Source organism: Fulmarus glacialis, unplaced genomic scaffold (genome assembly GCF_000690835.1).
Source record: "Fulmarus glacialis isolate BGI_N327 unplaced genomic scaffold, ASM69083v1 scaffold36587, whole genome shotgun sequence".
Classification (NCBI taxonomy): domain Eukaryota; kingdom Metazoa; phylum Chordata; class Aves; order Procellariiformes; family Procellariidae; genus Fulmarus; species Fulmarus glacialis.
The window spans coordinates 17,514-29,780 of record NW_009224487.1 but is presented as its reverse complement, the minus strand read 5'-3'; the positions used below and the strand labels follow the sequence as shown (position 1 = coordinate 29,780).

General features: G+C 38.5%; 1 protein-coding gene across 1 annotated transcript in view; it reads right to left on the bottom strand.

Annotated features, from left to right (window-relative positions):
- LOC104079953 (rho GTPase-activating protein 42) overlaps positions 1-9,477 on the bottom strand; it is a gene marked incomplete at both ends in the record, with an annotated part of 44,999 nt that extends 35,522 nt beyond the window's left edge. Inside the window, one exon of the mRNA XM_009582163.1 lies at positions 9,406-9,477. Coding sequence (XP_009580458.1) covers positions 9,406-9,477 — 72 coding nt within the window. The remainder of the gene's footprint in view (positions 1-9,405) is intronic.
- Positions 9,478-12,267: the final 2,790 nt, after the last annotated feature.

Genomic DNA, 12,267 nt, shown 5'->3' with positions numbered 1-12,267 from the left:
CTCTAGTTTTTATACTAAGGACAAAGAAGATAGACTTGGCTTTATAGTTATTAACATAAGTGCACAGAAATGCTAAAGACACGGTATCCAGCTATGCAGAGTATAAGCACAGTGCAGGGCTGCCACAGGCACGACAGCTTTTGTAGCATGATCTTTGCATTTGATAGTGAGGCTCACTTTCATCGTAACAGTCAGAGTGGTGAACTTCTTCTCAACTACAAAAAGGACATCCAATTTTTAAAACTATATTACACTAGCCAACAACTTCGCTTGGTCTCCACCACTGCCTCCTTCCTGCCATTGCTGCTTCTCTTTGTCGATTCCTCTGTCTCCCGAAATGGCCATCACCCCATTCCCCAAGCAGCTGCCTTGTTGGCATGCCCCACCTGATGTTGCTGCTCTCCTCGCCCCCATTCCTCCCATCAGCACTGGCTTTCTTTCCTCCCCATGGAGGCACACTGCCGTTTCAGGCTCTCCATGCCTCCTTTCCTATGCTAGATTCCCTCACAAATGAAGTGTATTTCACCAATGTCCTGGTACACCAGTAAACTGTGTATGAAGAGGCCATTTCATCTGCACACAGTTAGCAACTATCTTCTTTCCTTTGTGCACTTAAAGCAAAGAAAATGCAAAAAAATCTGCAAAGAATATAATGTCATTCAAATAAAGCAATTCCAACAGACTAGCTTACAATGTCACATACTCACTGCTTTATTTTAAAAGCAGAAGATAAAAATATCTTTCTTAAGTAGTAGTTTCTTTTTAAAAAACACTCTTTGGGAATCTCTCTCCCGTCTATGCCAACCAATCAGCCGCCATCCCTGATTTTGGCGTGCCAGCAGCACGTTCAGCACAGCTCACGGTCCCACGCCACCTTCCACGTCATCGCAATGGGACTGCAATGCTGATCTGAGGAAGAACTCGAGGCGTGTTATGAGAAAGTTTTTAGATTAATACACACAACTGGGAGCTGTGCTGTTTACAGATCGGAAAAAAAGGAAATGGTCTGGGGTTAATGTCAGAAGTGATTTTGTTTTGTTTTGAAAGCATCTATTTTCAGAGTCCCTCTTACAACACTGATAAAGGAACACAAACTATCACTTTGGGGTGAAGAGTCATGCCTCCCCAGTGGTGTTGTTAAGCTCAACTAGTGCTTTCAGTTTACGTCTTAGGGAGGGATGATGATCTCATCAAAACAACCATCAAAACACCCCTTCTTGGCAAGCTCCACAGGAACAAATGGTTCTGTAGTGGCTACTGTAGCCTGAAAGATCCTGAAATAATGAAGCTGGTTCATTTGGCAGGAAGATGGAGTTTTTGGTGCTCCCATATCTACACCAAGAAACATCAAAGTTTCAGGTAACGTTGCCCATCTTTTGTTATAGTACAGAAGTGATGCTTTTGAGCTACTATCACCCACTACACTTTGAAATAGAGATATTTTATGCTCACTTTGCCAAAAGCAAAATTGCTACAATGGTAAGAGAGTGCAAGTTTGTATATTCCCAGGCCCCTGCAGAACCTGCTGCACAGATAGAACAAGATACTGGACGAAGGGAAACCCATGGCGATACAGCCAAGTATCCCAATTAAACGTTTTCTCTTTAGAACGGAAAATGCAACTCTGCCATAGGTGTGGCATAAAGACCCATAGACTCAACATCATCTGAGTAATGCCCAAACATAATAGATCTATTTTTATGCTGTTATCTTAAATGCACCACTGAAGAAAGGGAAGCAATGGAGAAAGAGATCATGAATTTCCCCAAGACTGCCGAAGAAAACCCCAAGAGGTAACAGAATAAGATTAACAGATTAATTATACCCATGTAAAAAGCCTCATGATTTAAGTGTTAAGTGTTTGGTACGGCTGTGGCGCTACACAACATCCATGAGCACAACTCTGAAGTAACCCCTGTAGGGTAAGGGAACGCAGCTGCCTTCTGAAAACACAATGAATTTGATTTGATAAAGGATGCCAAAATCCAGGATGGAGTCTTATTTTGACCGCGGGGGGGGGCAGGGGAGTAGGTGCCTTTAACTAGCTGAATGAAGATGGAGACCTTTTGCAGGAAGCAGAATACTAAACTCCCTGCTTTCTCCAAGTCCTGTCCTGCTCTGTGCCACGGGCAATTGGCCACTTCCTATTTTTCTCTTAAATCCTCCTTGAGATTCTTGAAGAGTCTTATCAACAACCTTGAGACCTGTTTTTCAGGTGTGGAATGTTATCCTCTGCTGCGGCCGAGAGCAAGGCTAGAAAGGACATAATAGATGTCCTAAAGCTACTGTACCCTACTGAGACTGAAAAAAGCTGCTTTTTTTTTTTTTTTTTTAAATTGAGAATATTTGCCAAATCCTCCATGCCTCGAAGCACTCAATAAGAAGTTCAGTTCCCCTGTGAACTGGAAATTAAGCTTGGAGGTGAATGTCCTTGCTCATACTTTGAACCACGGCTCAGGAGTCCAGCAGGATTCTAGCAGCTGTGTGGGGTCAGGAAGCAACCTTCCTGAATCCTTCCTGTGACACCGATTACAGTGGGCTGATTTAACTTAGCAAGAAAAGAGCCTTAATTTAATTAGAAAATGTGCATGTTTTCTTGCATTTTTATGTTCTTTTGTTGTTTTCCAGTAGAAGGGCTGATAATTCCTACCTAAGTTTTTCCTTTTTTGTTTTACTAACTGTAGATTTTTAAAAAATAAATCATTTTTTTTGCCAACAAAAATACATGCATACTCACTTAACCAGCTCCACCAATTAACACATTTATTCTAAGCCTTAATTCTTAAATGTTATGGCAGAACACAGTAAATTACATTTCGTATTTACTATAGAGGACTGATTTATTTACCCTTAATTTATATCTGTTTTCTTTTGGATGCAAAAGCACATAATATTAACTGGTTTACTAACAAACAGCTGCAGTTAGTGGATTGAACCAACAGTTTTTAATCACTGTGTCCATAATCTTTTAGTTATGAGTTTTTGCTCTTGTTTTTTAAAAGAATACACTAGAAGTGAAACAAGCTTTTAGGATTGTTCTCTTTTTTTCTGTTAACTTCCTAAAAGTTTCTCAACTTTGAATGAAACAGTTATTGAACTGAAGTAAACTGCAATAAGAAAATAATTTTGCTGCATTTGCAGAATGACAAGAGCTGTCCCAAATAGATTAGTTGCTTCAAAAAACCTCTGGGTCCACGTGCTCACCCAGAGATATCTCCCAGCTTAATGGTTTGGCTTTCCACAGAAGAAAATAAGACTGCCTGAAAAGATGAAGTGTGTGCACACTGGGCTCTTCACCACTATTTTTGAAACTTCCCAAATATTTCACATACAGAAGCGTAAAAGAAGCAGTGGCTAGTTATACCATAGCACTACAATTATTTTCTACTTTTTAAAAAATAATTTTAATAGAGATTATCAAATTGATGCAGGTCTTTCACAGCTTCCTATTTCCATAGATGATTTTGAATAGCTATATTTTAAAGTGAAAATACATTTGATCTATTTTTAAAATCGTTTTTATACTACACATTTTCATTAAAAGCAAATTACAAAGGGAAAAGTAGACAGCTGCAGCTGAGAAAGCAACAATCCAGGTACTTCAAATTTTAGAATCTGGGTCAACTCACAGAAGACTCTATACATAGACACTGAAATCCAGAGGGAAACAGCAAAAATCAAGATGAAATAACAAACATTTTTAACAATATTTAATCTGAACAAGTTTTCAAATTTTCAGCTTTTCTTACAACTGTCACAAACAAAATTTACCAATATAAACCCAATTTTTTTTTAAGCTTAGCCTCCTGATTTCTCAGTTCTTGCATTTGTCAATACTAGTTTAACTACAATATCAGATGAGACAACATATTCTGAATTACTTCTCAGATAAAAATGATCTAGGACCAACACCTTGGCATTAAATGTATTTATAAATGCAATTTACAACTCTTTCACAGTTCACAAAATTAATCCAAAACTCGAGGATTTATATCAGTAAAAGCAAACCTAAAGAAAATTTGTACTTCTCTATCTACCAGAGATAGATCCCTAAAACCTGTAATATCTAAAGAGATTGCCACTTGAGCTTTTTATCGGTACAGTAGATTTTTTGGTTTGCAGCTGTGTCATGGCTATCGAGTAGCCTCAGTTCCTCCTGCTCAGTCATTTCATCTTACACTTTCTTCCTGATCCTCCAGTCCTCCTCCTCTATCTTGGCAATACCCCCAGCCTACGGCAACCTCAAGCTGTGTCAGCAACACCAGATTTTTTTTACCTGGTCATTACCGAAAATAAAACAACAGACCGATCTCAAATTGCCCCTTGGGATCTTCTAATCAGTAACTTCTCTCTAACCAGACAATCTTTCCCATAAACAAAACTCATTGCCCTTTCCCCATTAGCCAGTTCCTTAGACAGATCGGGTTTCTTATACTAGCCCCCATCTAAACTAAATTATAATGACTCATGTAAAGTGCTTTAAAGGCCTTGCTGAAATAGAAATAGGTTTGATCCGCTGCATTTCCTTGCCTACAGAATAAGTTACCTTATCAAAAAAGGTATCAGGTAACTCTCGTAGTAACCTGAATTTGAGAAACTGTTGCATTTTAACTCAAAACATTTGGCCACCAATTATCCTGGCCTGGCCTCTATTTCTGCTTCCTTCCCCTGGCCCCCTTCCCTCTATGGTTCAGACTGACATTAAAATATGCCAAAACTAGGGGACACAAGCACCAAACCTTGAGTAACAGATGCTGCTTATAATGAAATACCTTCCACCTTACCTATTAGAGCAAGGTCATTCATTTATCTCAGTTAAAGGACAACAAATGCTATAATTTGATTAGATACCAAGGAAACCACTTCACAAAATGGGCATTCTGGCATTTCTAACTGATCTCAGATACCCATCTAAAACTCTGCTTTGACAGCTTTCTGACAGACTTTCACAAATGGGGGGTGGAGGGGGATTTGTTTGTTTTATGCTCCTCAACTTCCAGACAATCCAAATAAAACACAGAGAGAGCGTGCCAACTCCTGTGTGCCTACGTCATGTGAGTATAGATGCGAACATAGATGCAGGAAAATTAATCCCAGCAATGAACATGGATTTGTTTCCCAAGTAGAAAGGAATTCACAGCTTCAAATGAATGAATGAAAGTAGATAATAATAATAAAAAATAATCCTCCTGGCCAAAATAAATAATTTTATGAAACAAACAGACGGAATTGTAAGGAGGAAACAAAACTCTCCTTTTAAGTCTTAAAAACAAAATTGCTTCTGTTGTCTTTGATCTGCTTTAAGTTGTACTAAAGGTCAACGAACATTGGAACAAATATTGCTAAATACCCTACTGAATGGATAAAAAGAAACATGAAAGCTAGGCCTTATTGTACATAAAACATCACACAATGATCTCACCAAAGTTACCAGCTGGGGACTTGCAAACCACATTTACCAAATAAGGCAAAATGCTTCGTGCCTGAAATCCTTTCCCAGTTACCTCACCCGGCTTTTGCTCGCGTTTCTACAATAATTGCAGAGGTCATTTTTTTAAACTCAGATGGAGTAAATCAACAGGCTATCCAATGCAAAGCTGGGTTTGTGTAGTCTCTGGAGAGAGCTCAGCTTTATTTAAACTGAGTGTGTACAGAAAAGGAAGAACTGAAATATGTGCAATAAAAACAGAAGAGCGAGTAGTATAAATGGAGAAGAGCAAGTGATGTAGAATCGTGTATTGCTGGTTTGATTACAAACGCTAATGTTTTATGGGGAACGTTTCTCAAATTTGTTTGATACCTTCAGGTTTTTGAAATGCATGTGAAGAATTGGTCTTTAATGTTATTCTTCTGACGTTCCAAAAACCCTTGAACTTGCACTCTGGGTTTATGCTGTCCTTGTATTTGAAATACAGCTTTGTAACATCAACAGGATATATTTTATTCTCCATATTCTCTTTGATTTCTGTGATTATATTTTTTGCCTAAACTTGATATAGTTTTGAAGAAAGAATAAAATATTCCCATTCTCTACATTAAACACAACAATAGGATAGTCCTACATAGTTCATCACGGTAGTAAAAATCTTTCTAAGTTACTTATTATTAAAATAAAATGGTCATTGTCATAGTGAAAACTGTCATTAATTTATAACATTTTCTCTTTTTTTTTTCCTGTGTGTTTGTGGCGGGGCAGTGGGGGGGATTGCTTGTTTTTATCTCCAGCTGAATTTTACCTGGTGTTTTAGAAAAGAAAGAAAAAAGCCCAGTAAGCACTTTTAAGTGCTTGTTCTCATAATCTTCCCCTCACCAAAATCTGACAGTAGTACCTAATAAAATTTCCTATTATGTATATTGATAACACAACTATCTAATATTTTTTTTTCCTCCAAAAATTTGGAAATGTAGCTTAACAAAGTACTAAAATTAGTAATATCAAAGTCCAATTAGAAGAGAGAGAGTCCAACGCTCACCACTGCTTATAAAATATACTCTCACAGCGTAAGGCTGATCACAAAGACCAGATGCTTGCATCTCTAGCTACTGCCGAAATTGCCAATGCAAAAGGTATATACAATTACTCTCGCGCTTCTACACCTAATTTCTTAAAATGTTGGTCCATAAGATGTTATGATGCAAATTAATTGTAAATTCACAGCTCTAGAAATATATAATATGACATAACTATCAGCTATCCTGTGGAGTCTGCACCATCTCAGCCTCTCTTTGGAGAGGAACACAACCACAGAAATGTTTTGGGTTTTTTTGGAGGGGACATGGATGACAAAAGCAAATTTGGGTTTGATATGAATACAATTCTACACACTGTTGTAAGTTAATATTAGGGGAAAAAACAGCTCAAACCTGATATTTCAGCGCAAATAGTAACAGTTGATACATGGTTCATACAGCTTACGTGTTTAGAGAAGACCTCAAATAGAAAGTGACATTTTCAGTGTCCTGTGAAACTTGCTGCTGAAATCCAAGCAACAAGAAAGTGTCTATGTTTTTTGTTTGGCTATCAGTTCAGATCACCCCAGAGGAGTTCAAAGAGCCAAATCTCTATGCAAACCTTCATTAACTGCATATAAATAACTAGCAAGCTCAACTCATCCCATATTTGTAAGAGTTCATAAATGCTCAAGGGTTGAGGCCAGTGAACAGAAGTGGAAGTAAGTGATCTGACCATGTTCTCTACTTTACTAGCAATGCATTTCAAAAAGCCCAACTTTCTACTCTATTTCCTACTGGTCTCATTATTCCTAGATCACACGTTGCTATTTTGTAATTACTAGAAAAACAGTACTAAATGTAATTAATCTCTCACTTCTTTGTGTTGATTCCACTTAGTTAAAGGCCAACTGTAATTGCTTCCGCTGATAAAAATCAATTCAGAGGCGAATGTTTGTATCGCAATCTGGGTTATGCAGGCGGTCCAAATCTCTCATTTTTGAGCTTGACAGTTGAACTCCATGAGCAGTGCAAGAAAAGACAAGTTTATTTGACATTTTTTTAAAACAATGAGCTGGGAGAGCTCTCTATATGGTATCAATGTGTCAAGCCAGTATTGTGGACTGCCCCAACACACATAGTGCTGCATAATAAAGTGCATTAGACACTGGAATAAGAGTTAGCCAAGCCAGGCTCTCTCCTGAGCTCATTCAGTACACTGTTGTGTGAACACAGACAAGTCAAAAAGATCACTGTTTCCACAAGTTATATAAGATGGGCAACTGCCCATATTTTATCTGGAAGGGATATGGAAAGGAAACCAGCCATTTTGATATACCAAACAGAGAGGTATCACCCTGTCCTGTAGTGCCCTGCCTTTAATGTTAAATATTTGCTGACTCAAAAAACAAAGGAGTCATCTGCAATTAGATCATTGAATATGTGTTGACATCTACTGAGTGATATATTCAAAGGAGACATGAGTGTCTTATACAATTCTGCAGAGAGCCCTGTGAAGGGCCTATGGGTTGTCTTTCTGATGTACCAGGACAGTCAATAGTATGGCAGGTTAGGCTTTCAAACAGGGTTCTCTGCGGAGAAGAATGATATCCCTTAAACTACAGCAATATGAAATGAAATAGTAACACAGGGAACAGAACAATACAACTAAAACCTACTGAAAACTAAAAATAATTTTGTGCTGGGATTAAATTCTGATTTGTGCAACACAGTAAATAAACTCCCAACCCCACATCTCACAGCAGCATAGGGGTGGGACAAGAGAAGAATGCAGTTGTACACAAAAACATATCAAGTAAGAGGGTAAAGAACATCCATTTCGGAGAAATCTGACCTCAAGTTCACAGTAAAAATTCTTCTCAAACATTTACTTAGTTCCTGTGTGGAAGCAGTCTCATCTGTTTGCTACACATTCACAATAGCAGTACAAAAAGTATAAACCTTCAGTCTCTCTTTCCAACAGCTCTGTTCTTCTGAGATTGTTTGAGTACAGCACAAGCACAACCTCAGCTACAACATCAAAGAGAGATTTTTTTCGTATCCATTTAACCTTACAAATGGAAATTTTTCCAGAAAATTTTTTGAGTGCTAATACAAGATGCAAAATGCTTCAGAACTAGCATATTTATGTAGACAGACGGAACTGTTATTAACCACACCTCTAATTGACTACCGCAGCCTTTATGCCTCTCTCTGAGATTGTGATCAAAGCAGTCACTGATAACCACTTAAGACTCCAGATCAGACTGAAAATAGCTCTTCTAGACTAACAGTTCATTCCAACATCTTTTTCCCCAATATATCTGATTTCCTAGGCTGACTACTGAACCCTGGTATAGACAACCTGCACTGTTTCTCTAACACAGGTGTAACACTTAACACCAGAGAACTAGCTTAAATCACCAACTGGAGCACTTCCGCCATGGGAAAATCTCTGGGCAATATGAAGATGAATACTCTGGCAATATGAATATGAATCACTGCACTGCATCAGCCGTGTAAAGTGGAGAGGGAAAGCAGAGACGGAAAGAGAGTATGCCTAAAGCACGCTGACTTCTTCTGGTCTTCATACAACAGCCACTTCAGGGCCACTGTACCCATAGCAGCTGTTTGAACTCTCTGTGCGGTTCTGGGTTAACCCAAAGTGCAACGTAACATAAATGCAGACATCAGAAGATGAACAGAACTCCAGAGGGTAAGAATGTGCAATAGTAGCAAGAGCTGTACCCTATGCATATAATCAGTCTTTAAACTCCATTTCTAAATCATCTCCTTCTCTGAAGCAAAGAATTCAGTATAATTTACTAATACATTAATGAGGATGGCACCAAGTATATTTGAATACAAATGCCTGTTTTCAGTCTAGCCTTCAAAACACACTGGTAAACTCAAATAAACATGAAATGAAAAAGAATTGTTTCCATGGCCACTTACTTTTGCTGCTCCTATTTGCTCTTTACGAAACTTCTCCAGTGGTGCTATTAGCACATCATTAGCATTCTGGATCTGCAAAGTTAAACATAAAGCATATCTTTTTAATACAGAGTATTTGCAGAAAGTGGAGTCATTGTAACACTGCCAATGTGCAAGACTGAAAAATTCATGCCTGTAACATTCTGGTAAGAGTATATGGATAGGAGTCAAATAATTATGTCTTCTTTACATAAAACATACAACACACATGTTCACTGGTCTATTATGGAACATTTCTATGAATAACTAAAGCAATTGTATTGAACAATGTAGTAAGTTTATCTGCAATATATAGAAGGGTTTTCTGGTATTTTACTCCCATTTCTTGCATCTTGCCTAAAAACAGAACAGAAAATGAAAACTTCCAGGAACTCTGTTTTAGAACACAGAAGACAAACATAGTAGTACTGACAGGACTGCCTAAAAAAGCCTGTGTTTACAGAATCTTAACCTTTGACAGCTGAATCTTTTTGGCTATCTCTTTGGATTACATACCTAGTTACACTGAACAGAGGAGAGTAAGGCAGAGAACTCTAAAAAGAAAAGTGAACAATTTACAAAATACTCTAGATTGGATTCCTGCACTTTTCTAGTTTTTAAACTAATTTAAGATGTCCTGCAGCTATTTTCACCACTTTAACCTAAACCAGGGTTCCTAATGAATCACAGTTTTCCCCTCATGACCTCTGTTTATTTAGTGTAAATCCAGTCCTGGGAACCCCTCTCTGAAGACCATTCCCAGCAGCGCCCACCCAAAGTGGTCCCTAGTCATTTGGGCTAGAAATACACATGCAGCAGAATACAAATGCCAGCCATGCCATCCTGCCACTCACTAAAAAAAGGGAGTATGACTTCACCATATGCCTTTTAGAAGCAGGCATAATAACCAACTAAATTGATTTGACTGCAGAAAAATCAGAAGAAACGGAAAACTGCCAACACATCAGAAATAAAGCATAATAAAACGCATTACAATATTCTATTATACTAACTACAGGCAAAATTTTAGGTTTTCTGCATGAATAGCTTTTTTTCTCCTCACCAGTCCAGTCTTTACCATACTCATCACATTCCACATTTGGGCTTTGGCAGGTTTGGAGCTCTGGGCAAAGCTAACATGTACCTAAGCCAAATGTGAATGAATACAGCTCTTGTGACTCTTCCATAACAATAATTGATAAGTTACATTGTCAGCTGAGCACGAAAAACTTCCCAAAAGGCTGTAATAATAAACATGTAGAATAAACCCATCGAAACACAAACACATTTTCTTTCCTCCCAAACCTAACATTACAATTTGAAGGACCACAGAATCACCACGTCTCTCAGAAGGGCAGAGTTTCAGGAAAAGTTGAGACTCTCTCTGACATCCTAATGTAAAAAAGTCCAAGGCAGCAAAGGCAACACCTGGCATGCTCGATGATGCACTGATCGAAATGGGCTACATTTAAAGATAAAAATCAGGTACTGAGGATGAGGAGTGTTTTCACTGCATTCAACATACTCCATCAGTTTGTCTGGAACAGACTACAAAGCTACATTATTCTCCAAGTGGACATTTCCCCAAAATATGTAGACTTTTAGGCAACATCTAGCAATCTAACTGAGACTCAACACTTTCTACAAAGCAAAGTGCATGCACTTCAAAAATAATCCCTACTCCAAGGATCACTAAGCAAGGCAGATTAAAATTAACAGGGGTACAAAACTGTTAAATGACTTGCCCACAATGAGGCAGAATTGCAGTGCATACGTCTAGAAGCAGCAGCTGGAAGTTTTGATAGCTTACAGAGCATGTGCATGGCTTTTGGCACATACAGAAATCATGAAGGCTTGCTGGAGTCACTGGTACAGAAGTGTGGATGCATCTTTTCTTCCTTTTTCATGTACAAAAGTTTTTTCTCTGCCTTTTAGAGTCATTGCTATATACAGCAACAATATATTAAATACCTCAAAGTTCAATTAAAAGAGACATTCATATTATTGAAGTAATTACTACTGATATCAGCAATCGCTGCTAGTCCTGTTGCTAGTCATTGACAGTCAAACTAACTCCACGTGGAGCTGAATACAGCTCTTCCCTTCGCTCAAAGCTATTACGTTTAGGCAGCCTCCATGCCACACCAGGAGACCTCACTTCACATATTGCCCTCTTGACAGACTTAATATGACTGAAACACAACTACTACCAGTCTCACTCGACGCTGCGGCAAAGCAAATGAAATATCCTGCTTCAAACACTGTGGAAGAACATATTCGTAGGAAGCACACAGCACTGAGAGGAGTCATCTGGGAAGTAAGTGGCTTTGCTGGGCTGAAGCACAACATTATTACTCCCACAGTTATATATGCAACTAGGAATGGACAGCGGATATTACAAGGCTAATTAAAAGATGTCATGCACTTCATCTAGACAGGGTCTGTGCCTCTGAATAGATCTGCTGAGCCACATCAACAGAACATGCTGCAAGCTCACCCCTGGCCTGAAAGCTTCTACTAAAAAGAGTCCTGATGTGGCAAGTCACCTCCCAGCAAAGTTAGGAGCTAGGCAAGTAATGGGCTTTGGCTTTGAGGAGGGAGAACACACCAGCAAAGTACCAGAGAGAATCCCGGCAGATGCATTTCAACAGCCAGTATTACAAGATGCAGAATGCTCTGCTGTGGAAAGACTCTCGCTGATTTCCAGCAGGTTGTGGAAACTGAAAATTATAGAGAAAAAAGAATTTTTGCATTATGCATGCATTTATTCATTTCCTTTCATTGCCGATTCATATCACTCCACCTTTACATTACAGTTTCCTTGTTAAGGGTTACAAATTGCCC